The 27,414-nt window shown below is 44.2% G+C and overlaps 1 protein-coding gene across 1 annotated transcript; it reads left to right on the forward strand.

Annotated features, from left to right (window-relative positions):
- The first annotated feature begins 23,297 nt into the window (after window positions 1-23,297).
- Window positions 23,298-26,102, forward strand: POU3F2 (POU class 3 homeobox 2). The gene has a single exon (XM_054493243.2). The coding sequence runs from the start codon at window positions 23,598-23,600 to the stop codon at window positions 24,927-24,929; it is 1,332 nt and encodes a 443-aa protein (XP_054349218.1). The 5' UTR covers window positions 23,298-23,597; the 3' UTR covers window positions 24,930-26,102.
- The last annotated feature ends 1,312 nt before the right edge of the window (window positions 26,103-27,414 follow it).

The raw sequence follows: 27,414 nt of genomic DNA on the forward strand, positions 1-27,414 counted from the left end.
TGTCCAACAAGCAACCACCCTTCCTCCTTACCAGAAGTGATCTCAATTTAACTCAACTGTCCATCTTCCCTATATGATTCAAGGTAAATCCTGATTAGGAATACAATTAGGATGATCCTGTTTTCTTTGCTAGCAACTGGTTTAGGCATGAACATATCACTCAGTTCCAATCTATAGACATAGTCTGCTGGAGACTTCAGAAAAAGTTAATATCCAAATAAAGAGACATGTGGGATGAATGACCCTTCTCCTACTATTGGACATTATAGTATCTGCATGTTATTCCTGGGACCCTAGCAGCCATTTTTGTAACCCTGAGGAAAACCAGCCAAGGACAAAACAAGAGATAGCGGAGAAAAACACAATGCAATGAACCTGAGTTCTGAATGAGTCAATGAGCCAACAAATTAACAATGCTGGAGCTACCCTATCTCAGAATTTCTTGGTATATAGGATAACAGGACATTTTTATTGTTAATATAGTGGGTTTGGCGTGGGGAATCATTATTTGAATCTTTTCTGCTACAGACAGCCATACACAATAGTAACATAACAATACAATATCCCAATAAAAACACATAATTTGCATATAAGACAAGTTCTATATCACATATATAACCTTATATTTTGGAATAGCCCTTTTCAACCTCCATAAACTGCTTCCTGAGAATCAAATGCCCAGAGTGGGGTATTTCATGCTGAGTTACCCATGTTAAATTTTATGCAGGGCCCAGTCTCTTTGAGATACCAAAAAAAGAAGGACACCTGCTTCTTTGGTGTGGCCCAGAAAGAAGCTGGTTTACATATATAAATCCATGGATAGAAATAACTAAAATTCGTATTATACATAATGACCAAAAGCAGTAACTATTTCTTATTACTCTTATAAAATGAGATCTACAAGAGAAAATTTGTCTTGAACTTTATAGGACCTTTTCGTACAATGAGCTCAATAGAACCTCAATAGAAAATCCTGGATAAAAATGAAACAGCTACAAGACATTAAAAGAACCCCTACAGATATGCATAATGTGAATCACTGTGGTATTTTTAAGTTCCAGACATTCTGAAATCTCCGAATCAAAGGCATTCTAATATATTATAACTATTAAATATCTCAATGACACTTGTAAATATTTATTCTCCCATGAAGTATTTGCATCACTGAGGTTTTTTCTCTTTTTAAAATTCACTTTTAGAAGTTGAATCCCACCTAAAATTTTTTGTTTTAACTAGATTGCTACTGAAATCTAGTTAAAATAATAAAATTCTGCTTTATTTCAAACTTCTTTTTGTCAGCTGCAGCTCCAGCCTTGTTTTGGCAAGGGCCAGGGTTTCTTCTAGAGTTTGGCTAATAATCCTTACTCAGGAAACCTCCAGATGGACATCGCAGAGATGCTACTTCAGTCTTTTCAATTTGGACATGCCATGCACAGCCTCACTGATGTATAAAACATCAGTACAAAATGTAGAAAAGTTCTTCTGCTTTTTGCCTGCATATACCCTTTTTATGATGAGCTGAGATGTTTTTCCACAGTCAAAAGTTTTCCTAAAGAAAAACCATAAAAAATAAAAACTAAAATAGAATAATTTAAAGAGAAACTTTGCATTCAGATATTTACAGTTTCCTGCTTAAAAAGTAAGAGGATGCTGTGAAATCTCTGAAAAAGCAAAAAAGCCTAAAACTAGAATGGCGGTTTTGAAAAGGCCTGAGAGATGTCCAAATTACATAGTGGTATATATTTCAAAGCTTACTCATTGTGGGTCAGATTATCAAAGAGGCCTCTACCCTAAATTCCCAAATTATATTCACTATTATCCCAAATTATCCCAAATTATATTCACAAATAATAATATATTATTATATTCACTATATTTTCATAAGAATAATAAACATTGCCCAATTGTGTTAGGTGGACATTCTAATAGATACAGGAATCATGATATAAAAATATAGCCTATGCAGAATTTCCTTATATGAGAAATATCTATCTCAGTAAATATTTTGAGAACAGGGAATCATAAAAGCACTTTTGTTTTTTTATTTATTGCTGTTATAGTTCTTCACATGCAAATATTTAGAAAGTCATGTGAGTAGTTTTCTATATTTAAAAATACAAGAACACTGAATTTCCTTATAAAATAATTAAAATAAATAGTCTTGGTTTTTATTTTTTCTTTTTTGTTCTATTGGGAGGCATAGTGCAGTGGCTTAGATAAGTCAAGTCTGACTAATCTAGGTTTGTATCATGGCTCCATCACCTACTCAATCTGTGCTGTTGGGAAAATCTGTTGAAATTTGAGATCCTCATGTTCTTCATCTGTAAAATGGGAAGAAGGACCGTGCTCCCCATACTCTCCTCTATCCTTAAGGCTTTTCTTTTTTTTTTTTTTCCACAGAAGAAATGTTTAATATCCCCAATATGTATATAATTACATTTGGAACAGTTTTTCCTTCAAACGGCTTTTCACACTGGATTATAATCATCTGGCTACTTGTCTGTTCCTCCTATGAGATTATGAGTTTCCTGGAGAAAGAAAGAGTCTTGATCTCTTTAAAGCAGTTCTCGGCCAGGCGCAGTGGCTCACACCTGTAATCCCAGTACTTTGGGAGGCGGAGGCAGGTGGATCACAACATCAGGGGTTCGAGACCATCCCGGCTAACACGGTGAAACCCTGTCTCTACTAAAAATACAAAAAATTAGCCGGGCGTGGTGGTGGGCACTTGTAGTCTCAGCTACTTGGAAGGCTGAGACAGGAGAATCTCATGAACCTGGGAGGCGGAGGTTGCAGTGAGCCGAGATTGCACCACTGCACTCCAGCCTGGGTGACAGAGTGAGACTCCGTCTCAAAAAAAAAAAAAAAAGCAGTTCTCAACCTTGGCTGCACATTAGAATCACCTTGAGAGAGTTTCAAACTCCCAGTACCTAAGTTACTCTCAAACCATTTAAATCATTATCTTTGAGAGTGAGAAACTTAAAAGCTTCCAGGTAATTTCAGTGTGAGCAAGGTCTAGGAGAACTCCCGCTTTAGAGGCTTAGCACAGTATCCAGGACACAGGAAGCATGTTAAATAAAATAAATGAGTAAATTCCGTGAGTGATTGAGTGAAAGATGTCACACAGAACATTGTAATACTTACCTATCCATCTTCCCCCAGTAGGTTGTAAACTCAAAGAGAATGAGAACCATAGGGTCTTATTTGTTTTCTATACCCATCTCCTCTCACAGTGTCTTATGCACCTTTGCATTGCTTGGTATATATTAAGAGTTCAATTTTTTGTTGAAATAAAATAACATGAAGAAAGGAGAAAATAATTTTATTGGTTAATTAAATTAAAAATGTTCTTTATGAAAAAATAGATTTTGCTTGTATGTTTCCATTTTTTTTGGCTTTTATCTGGACTTTCTTGGACTCTCCTGGAAGAGTTGAGGATATCACCCAAGGAAGGCCCTCTCATAGCTCAGAGACACTAATGTCAGCAATGCATTATTTACTGGATGGCCATTTCTTATAAACAGTTTTGTGTAGCCAGTAATGTCTGTTTCCAGTTTCAGTGCATGCTAGTTCTTATATTCCCCATGCAGTGTGAATTAGATAAGATTTGCTTGCTCCCCTGGTCTAAGTAATGCTGCAATGTTCCTGAACTCTGCAAGACAAAGCCAGAGACGCCCATTGGTGAAATGTTTACTGATTTATTCAGCAAAATTATTTCTTCAGCATAGCAAATAGCTTAAAAGGTGCATGTGTATATATTTATTTATTTTCTTATTATTTATTTACACATATTGGTAAATTCATACTCATTAAATGTTTTGATGGAATTATTATGATATTTAAAAGGAAATGTTTCCAAGAAGTTCTGTATGTGACCCAGTACCAATTGGTATGAAAGCAAAATATAAAATAAAGGTCAAAACATAAAGACAGCCAAATATTTGAATGATGATGATTTTACAGGTAGCTACATGTATACAATACATTGATTTATTTTCCTTAGAGAGTCACTGGTTTCACCTACTGGAATTTTGACATCCCATTACGCAATAATATCATTATGTGGATGCCTAGGATGGCAAGACTGATGGCCCAATTGAACTTAGCAAGGTTACTAGATGAGCAGATCTTACTGGGTCAGCTATAAGGATAGATTCAAAGTTATTCTGATATGTATATACTGAGAACTGAATATATGCCTTGTGCAGGGTCTACTCTTAAAAATCGTAAAACACACATACACACACATGCAGTATGTACTTTGCACAGCAGTGAGAGAATGTAAAAATGACTAACCTGAAACCATGCAAAGTGAACTTCATAAACAATGGGAAAAACTCTCTGGTGAATTGTACCAAATATTTAAAGAAAAATGAACATAAACCCTTCTCAAATGCATCCAAAAGGTAGAAGAGTGGGAAATACATTTTAACTCATTTCATGAAGTCACTATTGTCCTGATACCAAAGCCAGACAAAGATATCACAAGAAAAGAAACTACAAAGCAATATATGTTATGAATATAGTTGTGAAAATCCTGAGCAAATACTAGCAATCCAAATTCAGCAATACATAAAAAGGATTATATACCATGACCAACTTGGATTTACCCCAAGAATGCAAGGTTACTTCAACATGTGAACATCAACTGATGCACCACAATAATAGAATAAAGGAAAAAAAATTACATGATTACTTCAATAAACATTTTAAAAAATCATTTGACAGTATCCAACACCATTTCAGATAAAAACATTAAACAGAAAAAAAATAGAAGGGAATTTTCTCAATCTGATAAAGAACATCTATTAAAAACACACATCTAACATCATATTTAGTGATGAAAGACTGAAATTTGTCCCCAAAGATCAAGAATGAGGCAAGGATACTCACTCTCACCACTTCTGTTCAACATTGTACTGGAGTTACTACTCACAGCAACTAGGAAAAAAAAAGAAAAAAAACTATCAAAACTATCCATATTGGAATGGAGCAAATAAAATTATCTCTGTTCACAGATGACATGATTTTATATGTACAAACCATAATAAATCTACCAAAAAAACTGTAGGGCTAATAAATGAGTTTAGCAAAATTGCAGGATACAAGATCATACAAAATAAATTACAGTCATGGTTACTTAATGATAGGGATACACCCTGAGAAATGCATCATTAGATGATTTCTCATTGTGTGAACATCATAGAGTGTACTTTACAAACCTAGATGATATAGCCTACTACACATCTAGTCTAGATGGTGTAGCTTATTGCTCCTACTCTACAAACCTGTACAGCATATTACTCTACTGAATAGTGTAGGCAAATGTAACGCAATTGTAAGTATTTGTGTATCATATCTAAACATAGAAAAGGTAATGGATTGCACTATGACATTACAATGGTTATGGCATCACCAGGCAATAGAAATTTTTCAGCTCTATTATAATCTTCTGGGACCATCATTGTATATGCAGTCCAACATTGAACTAAACATTATTATGTGGTACATAATTGCATATAAAAATCAGTTGCATTTCTATATACCATCTGAAAATGAAATTAAGAAAACAATTTAATTTACAATAGCACCAAAAACAGTAAAGTATTTAGAAATAACTTAACCAAAGTGCAAGATTTGTCCACTGAAAACTATAAAACATGTTGAAAGAAATTAAAGAAAACCTAAATAAGTGAAAAGATATCCCATGTTCATGGATAGGGAGACAATATTGTGAAGATGGCAATACTTCCCAAATTGATAGGTAGATTCAATTAAATTTCTATCAAAATTTTGACTGCATTATTTTTAGAAATGGTCAAACTGATTCTAAAATGCATTTGGAATTGCAAGGAACAAAGAATATCCAAAACAATCTTGAAAAGAACAATGTTGGGGAACTCACACTTCCCAATTTTAAAACTTACAGTACAAAGCTACAGTAATCAAGATAGTATGGTGCTGGCATAAGGATCAACATATAGACTAATAGAATAGAACTGGGCATCCAGCTGAGACAATTCGTGGCTGAGAATTAACATCTGTCTGCAAATAGCTCCTTCAGTAGCCAAGGTAACAAATCTCTCTTTGAAGAGGGATTTGAACCACACATCACTGTATCTATCACACTGATGCATGTGATTACATTAAGATTAAAGATTTCTGTTCAATAAAGGATATCTTGGATAATGTTAACAGAAGTAGAAAGGGTGATTATATCACCAATGTTTACAATTGATAATTACTAATTTCTAGAATGTAAAAAAAGTCTTTAGCAATCTCAACCAAAGAAAAATGGAGAATAAATATAAGCAGGTAATTTAAAGAAAATAAAATGCCACAGCCTAGAAAGCATACAAAAGGATTCTCAAACATAATGAGAGAAAAATAGAATAAAATAACGGAGATACAACTTCATACCTATTTGCCTAAAAGGAGTTAGATAAATGGACAGCAACAATTTGGCAAGGATGTGGGGATACAGCAAGGTAGCCATACATGCCAATTTGTCTGAGACAGTCCTGGTTTACACTTGTTGTTCAGCATAATTCTTAGCACCTGATTTTATTGTCAAACGCACCCCCAGTTGAACAATAAATCACATTGTCTCCCTGGGATAGAGGGATCATCATACACTGCTGGTGTAAATGTAGACTGGTGTACCCATTTGAGTAAACAATTTGGCACACTATTCAGTCAAATTAAGTATTTGAACACCTTACAATGCAAAAAAACACAAAATTTCCCCTGGATATCTGAATATATATAGAGAGAAAACTATTACATATGTTCAGAAAGGAACATACAATAATCCGTTTACTGTAGAATTATTTGTAGTGGCAACAAGTTATTAATAGAAGCTGAGTGTTCATAACTGAGAGAAGAAAAGTAAACTGTGGTGGATGTTTGTAATGAGGAACCATGTGGCAACTAGATTCAGTACAATAGATATAAATATTAAAAAGAATAGATGGATATGAAAGACATAATGTTGAGTGAAAATGTTATTAAAAATGGGATGATAATATGGTAGGGTGACCTCCACTGATCCACATTATTGTATAATTAACCTCCCTTACACTGTGGATGGGACCTCTGAATGTGATGGGGTATCAGTTCCATGATTATGTTATAAGGCAAAGGTAAATGGGTTTTGCTGATATAATTAAGGTTTCTAATCAGTTGACTTTGATTTAAATACAGGGAAATCCTGAATAGACGTGGACCATTTATTAGAAGTAGATACCTGCAACATTATAGCCCTAATCAGGAGTGTCCCTGAAAGACAGTGGGGAAGGGAAATCCTTCTAGAAGAAAGAAATTAGAAGAGTACATTTGGTTGCCCCCTGTGTTAGTCTGTTTTGCATTGCTATAAAGGAATGTTTGAGGCTGGATAATTTATAAAGAAAAGAGGTTTACTAGGCTCATGATTCTGCAGCCTGTACAATCATGGCACTAACATTTGCTCAGTTTCTGGTGAAGCCTCAGGAAGTTTACAATCATGGTGGAAGGCAAAGGGAGAGGGCGCAAGACAAGGAGAGGAAGCAAGAGAGAGTGGGGAGGTGCCAGACTTTTTAACAATCAGATCTCATGATAACTAATAGAATGAGAATTCACTCATTACCATAGGAAGGGCGCCAAGCTATTCATGAGGGATCCACTCCCATGATCCATACACCTCCCATTAGGCACTACCTCTACCATTAGGGATCACATTTCAACATGAAGTTTGAAGGGGACAAACATCCAAAGTGTATCACCTCCTTTCTCAGGACTGGATATAGCCAGAAATACAAATCTACACTGATTCATAGGCAGTGGCTAATAACCACTGGTTAGGTTTGATGGTTAAGAACAAGATCAGAACACAAATGGCAAGAAATACTGAAGAAGATATTTGTGAATAGATTCCACATGGAGTGCAAAGACATATGTTCACCCAAAGTCATCCACTGCAGATAAGGTTCTCAATAATCAAGATCGAATTTAAAAAATGAGATGTTTTGTAGATACCAGGCAGCCTCTTCCCTAGCCACTCGGGTGCTTGCTGAATGAATGTGCAATACAGTCATGATAGCAGGGGTGGAAGCTATGCATTGGTTCAACAGCATGGGCTTCTCTTCATCAAGGCTGATCTTTGGCTGCCATTGCAGAATGCATAAACTACAGAGAACAGTGCTAAGTCCCCAAATGACACCATTCCCTGGGAATAGCAGCCAGCTACTTTGTGGTATATTGATTACACTGGATACCTTGCCTTATGTATACAACAACAATTAGTTCTAACTGTAATGTACAGGTAGTCTAGAAATGGGTTTTCCTTCTCTTTTCTCACTGCTTCCAACAGCACCACCATCATGGACTTATAGAAAGTCTAAGTCACTATATTCTGTGCAACATCGTTTAATTCCACACAATATTAAGTCACTATATTCTGTGCAACATTGTTTAATTCCACACAATATTACCTTTGACCAAAAACCTTAACACAGCAAAAAAAGAAGTATAATAATGAATTTATGTCCATGGAATTCACTGGTCATATCACAGTATCCCATCACTTATGCACTGGACTGACAAAATGATGAAATGATCTATGAAGAATCATTATCATTCCAGTTAAGAATATCCTAAAAGTTTGGGGCTATGTCTTATAAAATGCCATCATATGCTTTGAATCAGTGGCCAACATATGGTGCTGTTTCTCCCATGGTCAGAATGCAGGAGTCTAGTAGTCAGTGTCACTGTTCCATCTGGTAACCCAGTAGCACAAGTTTTGCTTTCCATTCCTCACAAGTTGGTGCTCTTCTGGTTTAGAGGTTCTAATTCCCACAGAAGGAAAACTTCTACAAGCAGACATAACAATTGTTCCATTGAACTGAAAGTTGAGACTGTCACCTGTCTATTTTAGGATCTTCATGCCACTGAGCCAATAGGCAAAGAAGGGGATTACTCTAATGACTGTGGTGGTTGATCCTGATTAGCAAGGAGAATTTGGCTACAGCTATATAATACAGGTAGAGGAAAAACCAGAGGACTCACTGGGATGCCTCTCAGAATTTTCATTTATAAGACTAAAAGTTAAAAGAATACTAAAGAAATCAAAAAAAGACAGAATAACTGAGGATTAAAACTTCTCATAATGGAAGTATGGGGCTTTTGCCAGGTAAAGAACTGGCTGAAATGATGGCTGAAAGCCAAAGTAATATAGACCAGTTAGTAGACAAAGAAGGTTATGAAAATTAACTATAGTCTTGTGACCAATTCGAGAAACATGGGCAGTAGCAGCTACAGATATTTTCTTCCTTGCTTATCACATATACTTCTAATTCTTTTTTTCTCTCTATTGTGTTGTATAAGGAGTGTTGGTGGTGGTAAAATTGACGATTCATTATTTAGGTGACTAATTGTCCATATATGAAAACAACACCTATGGAAAACTTGAGTCTCCTCTTGGGGAGGGAGGCTAGAGAGTGAGACCATCTTCTGAAGGATAGTTGCATTTTACTAAACAGAAGCACAAAGTTGTTATTGGACAAAAGGTTTTTTCTGATATGTGTACAAGCATATTATTAAGCTATTGTCCTTCAGCTCTAAATTTCCCCCTTCTAGATCTTGCCTTGTGAAACTAGGCCTGGAATTCTTCAGATTACTTTGTTAGCTGAACCTGTTAAATCTGTCAAAAAGAGTGTGTAGAGAGAAACTGGAAGACAGGGAGAGGGCAGAGGGGGACTTGTTCCTTTTTATTTGCTTGCTCTTCCTGTCAGTGTCACCAGAGCAATGATACTTTATCCTGGCAGCAGCAATGTCTTTCTGTCTCCAACTCTATTTGGCACTCCCAGAAGCAGCCTCATCATACCCTGCCCCCCTCAGAAACACCAGCAACAGCTGGCAATGCCTCCTGAGGTTTCAACCTCAACTCTTCAAGACCATTTTTCTCACCTGGCATTACTAGCACTAGCTGAGTAGCACTCCCTCTTCAGAGGTGAGTGCTAGCTCCTTGGGGCTCCTCCTCCAAACTTTAAAGTATTAATAACCCTAATCCATGCCGACATGGTGGCTCTTGCCTGTAATCCCAGCACTTTGGGAGTGGAGGCAGGCAGATCACTTGAGCTCAGGAGTTCAAGACTAGCCTAGGCAACATGGTGAAACTCTCTTTACAAAAAAATCCAAAAAAAATAAAATTAGGCAGGCATGGTGGCACATGCCTGTGGTCCCAGCTACTCAGAAGGCTGACATGGGAGGATCGCTTGAGCTCAGGAGGAGGTTGCAGTGAGCCAAGACCATGCCACTGCACTCCAGCCTGGGCAACAGAGACAGAATCTGTCTTAAAAAATAATAATAATAATAAATAAAAAATTAAAAGTCCAAGAATACACTTTAAGCACAGATGAATCCAGTGGTTCAGTTATATCTTATCTTTCTCTGTCTTTTGCTTTTCTCTGCAATGGTTTTCCTCAAGCACATTGTCTTCACAACAGGAGCTCCTAGAAGATGAAGGCTTATACTTTATATACCTTAGTATAATAAGATAACCAGAGCTTTAACTAGTTTTCCCTTCCCTCACTATTCTGGCCAAAGTTATGAGGCTAATGTTGAGTTGCCTTGATTGGTCTGCTTAGGTCATGTGCCCTTCCTAAACCAATCACTACAATGTGCAATACTTTCATTGGCCAGTCATGGATCATTCTCCCCAGAATGGGATCAGTTCAACCTATTACTAGAAGAAGTAAATTATTCAATACAACACCAATCCCATTAAAACTTTTCCAACACTGCACAATTACTAATAAAAATTCAATTACATTATTTTTACAGTAGAAATTTCATATCTGAGTAGCTCACAGAGGTAGAGTTGGTCTTTAAGAGAGGACAAAGAAGGTGACTCATGGCCATGTGGCTATATTTTAGGAATGCCGCAAATTCCTCCAGCCTAAAATATCTTTTCCATCTGCCAACTACAGTCTAAATTCCAGTTACACTACTGAGATACATTGTTTTGGACCTATAGCACGGACCCTCCAAGCTTTTTTTGGAAAAGGCAAATGTCTCTTAGCATTTATCATCTCTTAACACCTCATATTGATTACCTTATTACCTTATCTGGTTGATGATAACAGGTAAGGCAATAGTAAAGAGTCCCTCAGAGGAAGGAATCTGTATGGGTTGAAATGTCCCAAAGGGCAGGTCTGGAACCTGTGTGGTCAGGTTGATAGGAAGAGTGAGGAAAGGGCTGGAGGGTGGTGGTGCACTCCAGGCACAATGTGTCTAATTTGCAATTTCTCTTTATAACAACACTACCTGTACCACCATTTAATTATATCTTAGAACAGGCAACCTATGAGAGGATGTTTGGAAATCTAGTCCCTTTTCTCAACAAAAGAAGTTCCTTGTTGGAGACATGGCTAAAGAATGGCATCGGCCTTGAGTCTGCAAGGAAACGGTAGGTCATTTAAATGTAAGACTGTCATTAGGAAGAACCTTAGACTCTAAGAATTCTCTTGAAGTATTTCCAGCTTTTAATGGCCTAACAATTAAGCAAAGAAGTCTGCAAGACTCTTGTTGATCTTTTCTAATGACATTTAAGTGCCAATGTCTAAGTGACTTATTTTTCAGCTAATGCAATAACAGATAGAACAATACCTGAAAACTAGTGTCCCATGTGATATGCGGCAAGATATTGGCCTTCCTTAAACTATCACAATTTTGAACTCCTTATAACTAAGTTTGCTATCTCTCCAGGCCCCTTTCCTATTTTATATATATATATATATATATATAAAATATTCCTACTATATATGTATAAAATATTCCTACTATATATATATATATATAAAGTTTAGTAAGAATATGGAAAGAAAGAATGAAGGAACAAAAGAAGGAAGAGAGATAGATACCCATTTAAACAAATAAAAGTGGTTATTTATGGGGAGGGGAATGGGAAGAGAGTAAAAGTGGTAAAAAAAAGTTTAAAGGAAACTTTATTATATGTATTTTTTTATTGCTTGACTTTGGCTTACAATGAGCTTTATTCAGGAATCCTTTTAGTAGTTTTAGTAAAAATTATACTTAATTGATTCTACTAACTAAAAGACATTTGTTCTCACATTTAGGATTCAACTTGAGGAAGGGAGACAGGGCCATCTCTGTGGTCTAGATAAGTGCTGACCACACAATTAAAAAAGTGGATCCTATAAAAGTTCCCACTGACTAAATTAAGCTTAAGAATAATACTCAAATGATACAAAACCAAGCTGAATAAAAATGCAAGTATTCCAATTCTTTGTTACATCTACTCCCCCCTCCCCCAACCCCCAGAAAGAATAAACTACTGCTGTTTTTGAAAGTGTCCTAAAGATACAGGTCGGTTATGCTGCTCCCCTGGACAGGTTTCCATTGGTAATAAATGGTTTTCTGAGAGGTTTGAGTTAAAGCTCTTATGTAAATAGAGAGAGGCTTACATAATGCTCTTTAAACTAGAACTTTGAAGACAATCTGCAGTAGGCATATGAAATCTGTTTGTGCTGCAAATGGCATCTGAAAACTGACAGGAAACCATCCAAGACGCGGTTTAAGAAAACAGGAAGAATAAACACCCACGGTGCAAACTTCTGATCAATCATTTAACCAAACTTCAACCACGACTAGAGAATACGTAAGAAGTGTGTCCTGGGGCTTATAATAATGCCACTAGCCACAGTATGTTTTCAGGAGCGCCCAAGAACATTATTCATTGTAAATTTCTATGTAAATTATCCAGGGGCAGGGGCATTGCTTTGGTCCGCCCAAGAGTCAGATGGCGCGGGTTCCCTCCCTGTGAGTTTCGACAGTGCATCATCTCACGGAAGAGGCTAAACTAGTATTGATTTTCCACTTTCTAAAAGGAGTAACCATTTGGAGCAAAGGCAAGCTCTCAGGGACGCGGGGGTTGATAGGGGGCAGGTCTGCGAAAAGCAGAAACACTTCAAACAGCGCTGCGGAGAGTGGGGGATGGAGCTGTGGGAAGCGAGCGGAGGCTTCTCTCTGCCCAAATAGTGGGGCTGCAAAGTTCCTGCCACAAGAGCTGAGATGTTCTGATTCTGTGGACCTGCCAGGAGAGGCGTTTCCCTTGCCAAAATAGAGCCTTCTTAGGAGAGGTTTATGTATTGTTCGGGAAGGCAGGACTGTTTTCTAGTCGTTTTCACTCTCCTCCACCTTTATTACCCTGAATCCTTAGGCCCTCCCCTCGGAAGCCCTTCAAAGTGGAGAGGGAGCGTGGGAGGGAGAGAGCGCGCGCCAAGTTTCAAATGTCGCCAGTCTTTCCAGAAGCCCCTGGCTCTCGCAGGACTGGGTGCAGGCGCCTCTCCGGGCCTCGGAGCCCCGCCCCGCCTCCCCATCCCCACAATCCCAAGGCTCGAGGCTCTGCAGGGAACTGCGGCGGGAATTTTCCAGCCTCAAATACGGGGCGGACTAATTTTCAGGTCCACTCCAACCCAGAGATCGGATTCCACTTGATCTTGGAGTTCGCGAAGTAACTGCCAAGTCAGAGCGTGCTTTCCGCAGTGCGCGGTGGCCGCGCGGTGCTGGCTCTTGCTGTGGGGCAGACAGCAGAGGACCAGGGGCGAGTCGGCAGAGGGAGGAGCCGCCCGGCCAGGAGCCTCGGACAGTGTCTCCCCGTCCCGAACCCCTTCCCACCACCTTCCCCGCGCGCCCCGCATTCCCCCCGGGGCGACACTCCCTCCTCCTGCGGACTGCCCCAAGGAATGGAAAACCTGCCCTCGGAAGCCACCCCTCACCCCGCCTCTGCCTATCTGCTAACTTTGCTAAGACTCCCCTTCCCCTGCCTTGTAAGTCACTATTTACGACCGCGTCGACTCGCGCTCACGCACGCCTGCCCTTTTCTCCAGAAGCCTGAAAGTGGCTGAATTGAAACACTGACACGTGAAAACTCTATTCTGAGTGACTTAGAATCGCCCGCTTTGAGGTTTTAATCTTGGTCCGCTGGTCCTGCCCAAAGTTCAGGGCAGCTGTCCGAAAGGTCCTCGCATTTGCTCTCCCTAGGAAAGGTGAGGCTAGGAGGAAGAGGGAGGCAGCGCGGGGAATGTGAGAGGACTGGGGCCACACTGTGTATCTAGGAGGAAACTCTGAATCCTAATCTCAAGAATGTAAGTCTTTGCGCAGTTTCCAAATCGAGTCCATTTGGCAGCTTTCTTCGGAGCTCGGGTACCCCAAGTGGCAACTTAGGAACTGGGAGAAGGAACGTGCCACCACCGACCACCTATCCTGGTGGGAGGAGGTACTGCTCCCTCCTACTCCTCCCTTTTCCCTGCTCCCTCTCCATCAGCAAAAGGTTGTCAAGTTGAGGAGACATCCCCTCCAAACTCTTTCACTCCCCACTTTTGGTCGAGGCCTGCCCTGTGTTCATCCCAGACAGAGTCAGGCAGACGCTGAGCTGGCCGCGTCGGCGTGGGCGCCTGTGGCCAGCGTATTGTGAGATTTCTAAATGTCAGGGCACTGTTGAGGAAATGGCTGACAAACCTGTAGTAAACCTCTTCACGAAGGAAATGAGTGCTGTTGTCTTGGCTTTTTGTTGTGTGTCCCTCATGCCCCCCAAGAAAACAATTTTTCTGTTCCAAACACTCTTTGGATCAAGTTTCGTCCTTGCATTTCTAGCTTAGGCGTTTCTACTAGAAACGAATGTGTGGTGCGTTTTGGTTGGGCATTACTTGCAGGTGTCTTGCCGCTTAATTTTCCTCGACTGAGACGTTGACTGGTTACCTAGGCTTGTTTGGGGCAGCTGTAAAATGTCCCTGTAATGCTCCAGGTCTACCTGGGGACCGCCCACCAACTCCCTGCTCTCCAATTATCATTGTTAGTGCAAGGTGGAGAACGAGCTTAATTCTTTTATATGACCTCCTATTTTGATGCAGTCAAGGAAAGAAAGGAAAACAGTGGAGATGGTGGGTAGACACCCCCAAACTCTGACTTCAGAGAAGGAAAATCCTCAACTACTGCCTGTCAGCACTTTGCATTGTATTCCTGAAACCTGGAAATGAAAATAGAAATTGTTTGCTGTATGAGGAGACATTATCTAATTAGGACGTAAGAAATTTAATCTTTCCAGCATGCAGGTCATATAATTAACGTTAATTTAACGCTCAAATTCTCAGTCATTAAATTTTTATTCTCTTAAATGTAGTTTGGCATGGGCCCCTGATGCATGGCAATGGATTTTACTGGATGTGAGAGCACTGTTGGTCTTAGGAGTGACTCACCACAAACCTACCCTTCCCAATAACAAGATCACATCATGTATGCATTATTAAGCCACATAATTGAACGGTCCATAGTTTGCATATCAGACTATTAAAATAATGTGTTTTGCTTTTCTCTGAACACGTATTGTTCAAGCTTCTGCGAGTATGTAGTGATTCTGATAATTACCTCCAAATTACTGCAAATGTTCTCTTCATTAACATGATTTCTTTCAAGCATTTTTTTAAAATGTGGATATCATTGTGAATTAAGAGACTTTTTACAAAGTTATGTGAACTTTTTTAAAAAAGGAATTTGTCATTGGAAAGGAAACATATATTTTAAATGGAGGATGTAGAAAAATGCTTTGACTGTGCCTTTCAAATGGCTTCCTAAGGTCAAATAAAAGTTTTTCTGTCTAGTTTTTCATGCTGCTTCTAGGCAAAAGGCAGACAGAAAGAAACAAAGAGAGATGGGGCTGACTTTCAAAGTCACAGGAGAGTAAGAGAGAATCAATTTTTCAAGTTCCAACTATCCACGTCCTTCTGGTATAGATAACTTGTCCCTACAAATAAAATCTTAACTCATTATGTGAGATAGAGGAGACTATACAACTGCCCTTTTAAAAGAACAAACTCAAAATTTCTTGAAGCTAACAGCTCACCATTAATTAAATATTACTGTTTTGCCCCTCACTCTTTTGAGCTATACTATTGGAGAAATTATAAGCGGTAAAAAGTCTTCATTGTAACCTTCCCTTCACACACTGTTTTCAAAGTTGAATTTTAAAAAAAAACCTACTGCAAAATAAAAGTCTTTTAAATGTGAGAAATTTGCAACTACACTTCTTTCTAGTAAGGTTTTCCTTTGAGTGATTTTTAAACTCCCCTAACAGGCCGTTCGGCCGCTGGTATTGCCACTCCTCTGTACACTGTCGGCGCCGTGTGCGGGTCCCTCTGCTAGGACCGCGCCTTCAACGCGGAATCGCTGCCATCAGCCCAGGCGGAGAAGGGGTTTCAACCACTGGGAAGGCATAAGTTGGAGAAAGTTGTGGGATTTTTCCTAAACAAAATAGGGGCAGGAAAACAGTTGGGCTGGGGGACGAAAGGGGGAGGGTAGCTGGGGCTTTCCGCCCGCTCCAGCAGTAAGCTGCTTGGCCATTCCCCGCGGGGCCGGCCCCCCTTCCCTTGCTCAGTGCCCCGGTCCTCCGGGCCCTTCTCCTCGAGCCCGCAGTCGGCTCTCAGGGAAAGGGTGCCAGGCCCCAGGCGGCACTTTTATTTTGGTTAAGAGAAGGGAGGGCTGCTCCCAGGCCCGAGGGAGGCGAACTGAGCCTTTCTGTTTGGATTTCCCTCCTCGCTATAGCAACCAGCAGCATCCGGACAAAAATGCGCCCTCCCTGGACAATGGCCCGGCCTCCTGCTTCTCGCCCTCGTCTTCCTCCCCCGGATCCCAGCCAGGACCTGCCTGGGCGCTCTTCGACCACGGAACATCCCTCCCCGCCACCCCCACCTCCATCCTTTCCATAGCAGTCCCTCCCGGGGTCAGTCCAGGGCGCTGGGAAGCCTTAGCTCTTGCTTTCTACCCCCACTGATACCCCACGCGGGCCGAGGCTAGGACACAGGACCTCACTACCGAGTTCGGGGGCTCTGGCAGGGGAGTTCCCTGCGGGGATTGTGTGGGTGTTTGGATGGCCCTGAGGAGTAACTCCAGCTTTTTCCAGGGTTAAAAATATATATATTAGAAAAATATATAGAGCAGACTACACCTCTCCCCCGCACAACACACACCACACACACACACACACACACACGTATTAATATAAGCACCCCAGACCGAAGTACTAGGCATGATCTCTGACTTTCTTTCACTCTCCCAAGGTTAATTAAGTTCCCTTCCACGAACTGAGCTCCGTGCCTATTCATTATTCTCTCCCTCTGACCTAAGGCGTTAATATGATCAGGCCTATGACTCGGCCGTGTTCTGTTTTCCTATTTTGCATTTAATGCTGGGACCCGGCTGCCCTAGATTACCATCGAAAACTCTCAGAAAAGACAAGAGGAGCCAGGAGGTCTCCCTGCTCCAATCTGCCTAAGGCTTCCTCTTCCTGCCTCCTCTTCCGGCCAACGTCTGGCTCTATGTTCCCAGGACCCAAATTCTAGAAACCTGTCTTTAAAAATACAATCATCCCTAACTTTATGATGTCCAAAGGCTGTCTGGAATGACAGATTCGAAACTCTGAGACCTAGCAGAAGATTTTGGCCCACAGTTATTATGGCTGTGGTTAACTGCTCTCCAGAAAAGCATCTCTCCCGCCCGTGCACCACCTGCTACCCTCCCCGCCCACCCCCCCATCCCCCCCACCGCCGTCCTCCCGGACACTAACGACACAATTGTTAAGCGCACTTGTACACTTCAGAAGGATTTGCATTCGTGCTGTGTGCAGGCAGAATAAGACAACTGAAGTCCAACTTCAACCAAATACGCCTGTTTATCCCAGGGCTGGAGCAACAGCCCTAGTCCTTGGAAATGGCTTCAGTGAAATAGCTGAGTACACCCTCCTCCCACTTCCCCAGCCCGCCTCTGTGCGCAGGTGTATGTTAGTGCACTCGTCCCTAGCTTGCCTTCCTCTTCGAAAATTGCTCCAGAGGATGAGAGAAGCCAGGAGCTCTAGCAAGAGCCTCATCTCAGTGCATTTCCAAATGCTTTAGAGCTAAGGAGGTTTCTGTTGAAATCACTTTAATTTATCAAAGAGTTGTCATCCCCTACTGGTGGCCAGCCATCCACCTGCTTTAAGGCTAGGGGGAGAAAATGCGAGCGTGCCTGTGTGTGCGTGTGCGCGCACACACACGTGCACACACACACACACAGACACCTTTAGGCTCCATTGTTAAGAGGTCATTTAACTGTTAGTCCTTTGAAAGTGAAATTGCGGGAAGCAAACTAGAAGCCACAAATTGTCTCCTGTTCTGTTTCTGAGATTTTTGTTGTTTCTGAGATTTCGTATAAACAAGCTATATTAACTCCTCCAAACAGAATTTATCTTACACACCGATGGAATGCTTCCTTTATGTTTTCTCCCTCCTAAGGCCTCATATTCACCGCTCAGGATTTAGCAGGCTTCCTTTGATAAATTACTCAAAGTAATCCTTGAAACGGCTAGACTATCTGGGTGACATGGTGTTAGATGTCTTCAAGCCATCCCTGTCTATAAAATATTCACTTGCAGACTACAAAGGGGGGACTGTTTTAATGATAAAATTTATAACTTGAAGAAAAAGGGAAAGATATTAGTATATATAAATACAGATAATTTGATTTCAAATACTGAATTAAGGACATTATATTTCACTGGTTTACACAGTAGTGAAGGTAAAATAGAATTGTTTGTATGTGAGGTATGGACAGAGTTGCCAAGCATACGACGTAGGAGAGCTTCAATTTTCAGAAAACTTTTCATTCTTCAAGACCTTTTATTACATAAGGACAGATGCACATTTAGGAATTTGCAAAATGTAGGTATAGATAGTAACATACAAATTTATTGGAAGCTTTATTTCTTCAGGAAAAAAATGTGCTGCTGCATAATTAAAGATAATAAGTTCTGTCCTTTTTTTTTTTTTTTGGGTAAATGTTTATTATGTCTCTCCCAAGAACCAGCAACTTGGAAATGTATTTTCCATGTTCCTTATAAATGCATCCCCCAAGGCTAAAGTTCTTGAAGCTTTATGGCAGTTTTCATTAAAGCAGCCAGCTGCCTTTTTGTGTGGATTGGCTGTTCAAAGCTCTAGCTCTGAAGCCAGAGCCTCAGTTTTGACATTCTGCAGGCCCTTAGCAAAGAAGTTCCACTCAGAAGTTGGAGGGGGGTCTCACCAAATCAAACAGCTGCTGGGGTCTAGCAGAAGAGCAGGAAGCACAGGAATGAATGACTGAGACAAGGCTTTCTAAAAAGAGGAGGAGGAGTAGGGACATTCAAACATGATCCTCCAAGGTGGATATATGAAAAAAGAAACAGCAGTTTCTTTTTCTAGTTTTACCTAGGTTTAAACCAGCTGCTACCTCCACTCCCCCAGTGGCCATCTCCTCAGAAAATTCTTTCTGTTTTCTTTTGTTTCCTGATTTCTATTATCATGGGACTACATAAATAAGAAAAAATTAAGATCAAATGAATACCATTTCACCTCTGTTTTAGTAATTGTGTGCCTCCAGCTCAATGTATGGGAGTGGTCATGGTGGGTTTTCTGCCAACTCCTGGTATATAGAAATAAATAAATGCTATTTTATATATGGTGTGAGTGTGTTTACTAGATGAAAGAGTTAATAAATTAGAGTTCAAGTTACAGTGCATGGACTGACCCCATAACTGTTACTTAGGTGGAAATTTGGAAGGTTTGTGTCAAGGTACTGGGTGCTACTAAGACCCAGGTCCGGCTCACTATCTCGAGGAGTGTGAAAGTGTGAGAAGTAACATGGGTGTCTTTTTGGTGTAGTTCTGTTATTCTAGGATGTTTCCCCTCCACTCGGCGCACGCCGGCAAGAGGGAGTCGGCTCCGTTTCTTCAGACAAGTCCAGCTCAGGGTACTGACTGACTAGAGGTCCCTCCGGACCTGGGAGAAGAAGCTGGGGTGGCGCCAGCATCTCCTTACAGGTGCCTTCATCCTGTCCTTGCGGAAGGGGCTTAGGACACCCGGCAGTCCGCGCCCCGAGGCGGCGAGGCCCGCACAAACCGCTTGCTCAGCCATTGTCCTAGCGAGTGATCTCGAGAAGCTGTGCTGGATGGAGTGAGGGAGATATCAAGACACCTTGTCAGTTCAAAGCATTTTAGCGTTGTTTGAAATCCTCTCCACGTCAACGTAAGCAGCCTGTGTATTTGAACAGCTGCTTTGAACAGTGAAAGGGAATAAACTGAATCAAAACCTGGAGGTGTCTGCCCGAGACACCTTCAACGTGCTTTTATGCGGGCGGAGAATGGCAGGCAGACGCGCGGACTCTGCCCTGACAGAGTCAGCCCAAAGAATGGGCCCCGAGAGCCCGGGGCTGGGGAGGAACCGGTGGAGAGGCCCCCGTCTGGACCTAAAACCTGCGAGAGCTCAGGTTTCGGGAGCCCCGAAGAGGTGCCGCACTGAGAGGCAGACAAGGAAGCCCAGGGTGCTCGGAACCCGGCGTTCGCGCCAACCGGGCCCCGGGCGCCTGGAGGGGAGGCGGCGGTAGCTCGTGGGGAGGTGGTGCTCAGAGCCGCGGTGCGCGCCCAGCCTGGCCCGCCCGGTGATTGGCCGCGCTTGGGGGTGGGGGTGGGGTGCAGAGACTGAGGCCCCGGGTAGGCTATTGCTTTGTGTACTCCCGGGGATTTATTGGGTATATTAAAACCCTGTTGGGAACGTTTCGGCTCCTCGGCCGCCAGCGAAATGAGACGGGGGTGGAGGGTGGAGTTGAGACCTGGGAAGTCAACGCGGGAAGGATCTCAGCATTAATCGCCGGTGATGTCCTATCGCAGACAGGAAGTTTTGATGTACATGTGCAGCCTATTCTTGTCCCCTCACACTAGCGCCCTATGCCGGGAGGAGAGCGGGGGTGTGGGGTGGGGTGTGGAGAGAAAGATAAGAGGAGGAGAAACTTTTAAATTGATTCAGAGCCAGGCCGCCTCAGTTCCCTCGAAGATATGTTTGAAAACTTCATTCTTCTCTCGAGTGTATCATCCTATGGGCTGCAGAAGGCCTTGTGCCTCGAGAAATGTGAAATTAAATCCAGAGAAAAGCAGACACCTGCCCCAGAAAGGTGGGGGAGAAGTATGAGCTGCTTAGCACTCGAACGCGGCCCTTCCCCAGGGCTGGATTCTTCTGTCCGTGGGAGCTCTGAGCTCCCAGGTCCGGGAAAAGAAAGGCACTACATGTCAGGAGAAGATGCGGCTGGTGGGCTGTCTGTGCGCTCCCCAAGGCCCAGGGAAAATCACGCGCCTAGCACAGGGGACGCAGGGCCGAAGCCGGGAGAAGGCGGTTCTGCCTGCCACCCAGCCCCTTGGCTCGCGGTTGAGGAGCCGCGGGCACCAGTCGCTGAGTCTGCGCGCTGAGGCTCGGACTTTTTCATTTTTTCCTAGCTAGACAAAGTTATGGGATTCCTAGCAGCCCCCAGGCGCGCGGCCAGAGTGGCCCCGCGCTTGCGCTGGGACGGAGCGACACGCTGTGTGTGTCCTCGCCTCGCCTCGCCGCGCGGGTGCGCGCGTGGTGGGGGTGCAGGTCCGTCCTGCTGGCGGCCTGTGGGCTCGCTCCTCCCCTATCCATTTCTCTCCCCCACACACGCTCATAAACACAGGACACGTGGAAATTCTCAGCCAAAGCGTCTTGCCCGGGCGGGTGCTCAACGTGGTGATTTATAAACAGCTCAGCCACTCTCCAAAGAGCATGACTCCTTGTTAGTCATGATGGATTTTCTGGCCCGCTCCGGTCTGCTGTCTGGATTCAGATGCTCAGAGGCCCCAAAATGCTCCCTCTGAGCGTTGACTTGGCTGCCCTCTCAAGCCTACGACCGCCGACAAAATCAGCGATAGAGCCAGGGGTGAGAGGTGGGGACGCGATCCAGGTTCCCTGGGGTCTGTCATTCCCTTCCCGGCAGTAACTGTTGATTCGCTTTACAGCGCCCATGTACACACCCGGCCCTGTGTGGCGGTCACGCCGCTCCAGCCTGGGTCCGCGCCCGAGTTCTAGCTACCGGGCTTGCAGGCTCGGAAACTCGCAGGCGGCACCTGTTCTGGGCGGCTAAAGAACTGATGGCGCGACGCGCCCGCGCTCCGTAGAGCGGCGCTGCGGGTGCATGGTCCCATAGTCTTGCTCTGGAGTTCACTGCTGAAAGCTGAGCTGGGAGCTTAGCCAGGGAGCGCCAAAGACATAGACTAACCCCACCCGCTAGCGCCCACAGAAGTTACTGATTAGGAAAGTTCCCCTGGCATCAGCCCATTTGCTTCACACACTCTTCCTCCTTCCGAAGGGGCTAACGGAAAAGTTACAGCTACCAGCGGTAGGAGCACAAGGAATCGCGCACGCAGCCCCTCCGCGCGGCTTCCCGGAGCTGCCTTTGGCGACTGCGCCGCCCACACGAGGCCGCACACCCCTCGCCAGCACTCCGGCAGCCTCGCACAAGACGGAGCCCACGCAGGCTTCTAGTTTTCTAAACCAAAAAAACTGCACGCGCCGGCGTGTGAATCTGACGGAGAGACTTTTAGAGTTTTGTTTTGTTTTCAGTTCAGACCGCTACGCTGTCAGAGCAAGCAATCCGAGCCTTGATGGGAGTGACTTACAAGCAGCGGCGCGGGCTGAGCCTGCCTCTCTCGGGGTTCTTTCCCCAAGGGAGTGGGAGACAATTGGGCCTGGAACCTAAAAGGAAGAGAGCCTGTGCTAGCCGCGGTGTAGAGGGGAAGGAGAACAGCTTTGGGCAGAAGTGTCCGCACACCCTGGAGCAAGAGACACTTGTGCACTGAAATTCTAACCGTGGGATGCAAGGAGAGTTGAACAGGGGATCAAGTCTGGCTCTTGGCTCTAGGTTTAAGAGATACACCCTGTGTGTGTGTCCCTAGGTGAATAAAAATCCGACTCCCGCTGGCTCGGTGCGACCCAGCTTTTCTCTTACCCCCTCTGTTTCCCCATCTTAAAGCCCTATTGGGAAACGAAAGTGGACACCACTGCCTCCCGCCCCCCACCCCAATCCAAGTCTTCCAAGTGTCTGTGGCCGATAAGAGCTCCGGGACCGCCCCCCTGCCCGGCTTCTCTGCCTGGGAGACAGATGGGGGGCGGGGCCCATCCGAGAGAGGGCGGAGGAGGCCCCGGGTGAGGAAGAAGCGGGGGGGTGAGAACTGAGAGAATCTGAATCGGGAGGCGAAGGGGACGGGGAGGAGGGCTAGGAGGACTCTGAGCCCGGGGGGAGGGGGAGGGAGTAGCTCTGCGCCAATCAGTGGCGCCGGCCTGGGAGGTTGCTAGCGGTATCCACGTAAATCAAAGGGCGCGGAGCCAATGGGAGGGGGCGGAGGGGGCGGGGCCCAGGCGCGTGCCGCTGCGAGCCGGCGCTGCCAAGAGAGCGGGAGAGAGCTGGAGAGAGCAGGGAGAGGGGGGAGCGCCGAGCTAGTCAGAGAGTGAGCGAGAGCGAGAAGGAGGGAGAGGAGGAGAAAGAGAGCGAGGGCGGGCGGGAGGCGGCGGCGGCGGCAGCAGCAGCAGTAATAGCAGGAGCAGCAACAGAAGGCGTCGGAGCGGGCGTCGGAGCTGCCCGCTGTGGGAGAGAGAGGAGAGAGAAAGAGCGAGCGAGGAGAGGGAGCCCGAGGCGAAAAAGTAACTGTCAAATGCGCGGCTCCTTTAACCGGAGCGCTCAGTCCGGCTCCGAGAGTCATGGCGACCGCAGCGTCTAACCACTACAGCCTGCTCACCTCCAGCGCCTCCATCGTGCACGCCGAGCCGCCCGGCGGCATGCAGCAGGGCGCGGGGGGCTACCGCGAAGCGCAGAGCCTGGTGCAGGGCGACTACGGCGCGCTGCAGAGCAACGGACACCCGCTCAGCCACGCTCACCAGTGGATCACCGCGCTGTCCCACGGCGGCGGCGGCGGGGGCGGCGGCGGCGGCGGGGGGGGCGGGGGCGGCGGCGGGGGCGGCGGCGACGGCTCCCCGTGGTCCACCAGCCCCCTGGGCCAGCCGGACATCAAGCCCTCGGTGGTGGTGCAGCAGGGCGGCCGCGGCGACGAGCTGCACGGGCCAGGCGCCCTGCAGCAGCAGCACCAGCAACAGCAACAGCAACAGCAGCAGCAACAGCAGCAACAGCAGCAGCAGCAGCAGCAACAGCGGCCGCCGCATCTGGTGCACCACGCCGCTAACCACCACCCGGGGCCCGGGGCATGGCGGAGCGCGGCGGCTGCAGCGCACCTCCCACCCTCCATGGGAGCGTCCAACGGCGGCTTGCTCTACTCGCAGCCCAGCTTCACGGTGAACGGCATGCTGGGCGCAGGCGGGCAGCCGGCCGGGCTGCACCACCACGGCCTGCGGGACGCGCACGACGAGCCACACCATGCCGACCACCACCCGCACCCGCACTCGCACCCGCACCAGCAGCCGCCGCCCCCGCCGCCCCCGCAGGGTCCGCCTGGCCACCCAGGCGCGCACCACGACCCGCACTCGGACGAGGACACGCCGACCTCGGACGACCTGGAGCAGTTCGCCAAGCAGTTCAAGCAGCGGCGGATCAAACTGGGATTTACCCAAGCGGACGTGGGGCTGGCTCTGGGCACCCTGTATGGCAACGTGTTCTCGCAGACCACCATCTGCAGGTTTGAGGCCCTGCAGCTGAGCTTCAAGAACATGTGCAAGCTGAAGCCTTTGTTGAACAAGTGGTTGGAGGAGGCGGACTCGTCCTCGGGCAGCCCCACGAGCATAGACAAGATCGCAGCGCAAGGGCGCAAGCGGAAAAAGCGGACTTCCATCGAGGTGAGCGTCAAGGGGGCTCTGGAGAGCCATTTCCTCAAATGCCCCAAGCCCTCGGCCCAGGAGATCACCTCCCTCGCGGACAGCTTACAGCTGGAGAAGGAGGTGGTGAGAGTTTGGTTTTGTAACAGGAGACAGAAAGAGAAAAGGATGACCCCTCCCGGAGGGACTCTGCCGGGCGCCGAGGATGTGTACGGGGGGAGTAGGGACACTCCACCACACCACGGGGTGCAGACGCCCGTCCAGTGAACTCGAGCGGGGGGAGGGGCAGAGCGCGGGGCTCCCCCTCCCCTTCAGTCCTTGGCCCTTTCCCGGCCCTCTTGTTCCCTCTCTAACTTCTGATTGTTCTTTTATTTTTAATTATTATTTCCCCGTCCCTTAAAAAGAAAAAAAAATAAGGAAAAAGGAAAGCAACTAAGACACTGGACTATCCTTTAAAGGTAGCAGGTGTAATGATGTGTTTTGACCTTTGCAGGCGAGAAACCAGGCAATGGAGTGGAGTGTCTCCTGGAGAGAGTGAGGAGAGTGTGTGATAGATAGAGAGAGAGATAGAGAGATGGCAAGCACTGAGATAAATACCTGGCAAAACTAAATAAATTACCAAAAAGGAAAAAATATCCACCAAACCATGATAAACACAAAACGCAGCTTCCTGATGCTTGGAGTTGGCACATGCTGCTGTGTTTATTTATTGTGGATTCCCATCAGGAAAGAGGAAAAAATACACACGTTCTTTGATATAGGCAAAATTTAACCACATAAATTTGCACTGCAAGAAAATTGAAGTTTACATGAACAAATTCATGAACATATTTTCTCTTTCTCCCCACCGTTAATTTGGGAATTGCCGTTTTGGGGGATTTTGTTTTGCTTTGCTTTATTCATCGGAGAGAGTTGAGGCCAGCTCTTGGCCACTCTCTATTTCTAATGTTCTTGTGTTGCCCCTTGTTCGTACTGTTTGTGAACTTTGGTTACCTTCACATTCCCCTTACGAGGGTGTAACATCTATTTGTTCCTCTTACCAAAGCAAAACGATTGGCTTCATACAAAATAGACAATTCTCTGCTTTCAGGAAATGTGCATGGTCTACCCGCTTTATCAAAGGCAAGAATCTGGTTTGGAATATAAAAATAAGCATTGGTTGTTGTTACCAGCCACAAAGTAAACTTCATTTTCAGGCAGTGTTTCTGGGGGAGGTTATGGAGGGAAGAAAAAAGAAAAATCGATAGTGAGTGACTGATTGCTTCATTTTATCAGGCGGGCCCATTGTGAAAGAGCTCAGAGGAAATGTGGAGGTTAAATATATTTCCAGAGTTGTCCAGCAGAAAGAAAGTGGCACTTTGAAGAGAACTAGGGAAGTATATATCTTCAGATATCCCTATATAGTTCTCTACCTTCAGTTTTAGTAACAATTATGAAGAATTATTTGTGCTGACAGCAGCAGTTAAACTTTGTTTCTCTAATAGCTTTTTTTTTTACATAAAAAAATGACCCAGGAACTTAATAGTGTATGCATAAGACTGTGTTTTTTAGCACACAGATACCCACAGCATACACTGACGATCTCCACGCAGTAGACAGGTTTTGTCTTCACTAGCTCATTTGTTTATCAAGTCATATTTAGGGTCCCACACCCTCTTTTCCTGTAATTTATTGCAGAATATACCACTTTGACTTGGACAGCTTTCTGCCCCCTCTTTCACTAAGGAAGGCAAATGAAGTGAAAAAAAAAATGCCATTTTCAATCCTTCCTTTCTCCCCTTTGTTAATAGTTTTAAGTGCATTTTTGACCTTATCTTGATGGAAAACGGTTAACCCCAAACACAAAAGACTCTACTGGAAAGTGCAGGTGAAAAAATTTGTAACTGTATTGAAAATAAATACCATTAAACTGTGATCAGTTAAAATTTAAAAGAAAAATCAGCACAAAAGGGCGCTAAAAGGGAAAACACTTTTTATTAATCTTAAAAGTTTGGTGTTTTTTTTTTCCAGTTAGGAATTAGATAAATTTTTATTTTAAAAAATGAAAGTCTCACTACCATAAAATTATTGTTCAGCATCAGATTAGCATTGCACTCAGTAGTCTTTAAGGTTTTAGGAAATATGCTTTATATTGTCTTTTCAAACACCTGTGATTGTTTCATTTTCCATGTTTTTGCAAGATAAATGGTGACTTATAATGGGCATATTTATTTGCCTGTATTTCATTTCCCCCAATGAATGTCACAAGGAGATGGGCACGGAGCTGCTTCGGGTGCATCACGCTGCTCGTTCCTGAGGTATGGGGACTGGCTTTTAGTGAAGCTATCCAGAGCAGGGCAAATAGCCACTGGTAAAGGGAGGAAATGAATTTTCAGATACTTATTACCAAGTAGGTAAGGTCAGAAGCTGGAGTTCAGAGAATGTGTCTACAGCTTCTCTGACTCTTATAGGTTTACTAAGATGAAAGTTACCACTGAACCTTACCACTATGTATATATGTTTAATATCTGTCTTTTGAAATGCAGAAATAGTTTAAATGTTTCTTTGTCTATTTTTCTTTTTTTTAATGCTACCCAGGGAAATATTTTCATATCATTTTTAAGTGGCCTGCCTCAATGTATATTTATTTCTTTTGAAACAAAAAGGTTCTGGAAACTGTTTTTCTGTAGCTTTAAATGAATAGGTGAGCAAAATCTATATGGGATGTAATTTTTTTGTTCAGTCTCTTAAAAAATACTTTGTTTTGGTACAT

Source organism: Pongo pygmaeus, chromosome 5 (genome assembly GCF_028885625.2).
Source record: "Pongo pygmaeus isolate AG05252 chromosome 5, NHGRI_mPonPyg2-v2.0_pri, whole genome shotgun sequence".
In the NCBI taxonomy this organism is placed as follows: Eukaryota; Metazoa; Chordata; class Mammalia; order Primates; family Hominidae; genus Pongo; species Pongo pygmaeus.

What these genes read in the sequence shown, in the direction of transcription:
- POU3F2 (XM_054493243.2), top strand. Translation starts at nt 23,598, where the DNA reads ATGGCGACCGCAGCGTCTAACCACTACAGCCTGCTCACCTCCAGCGCC.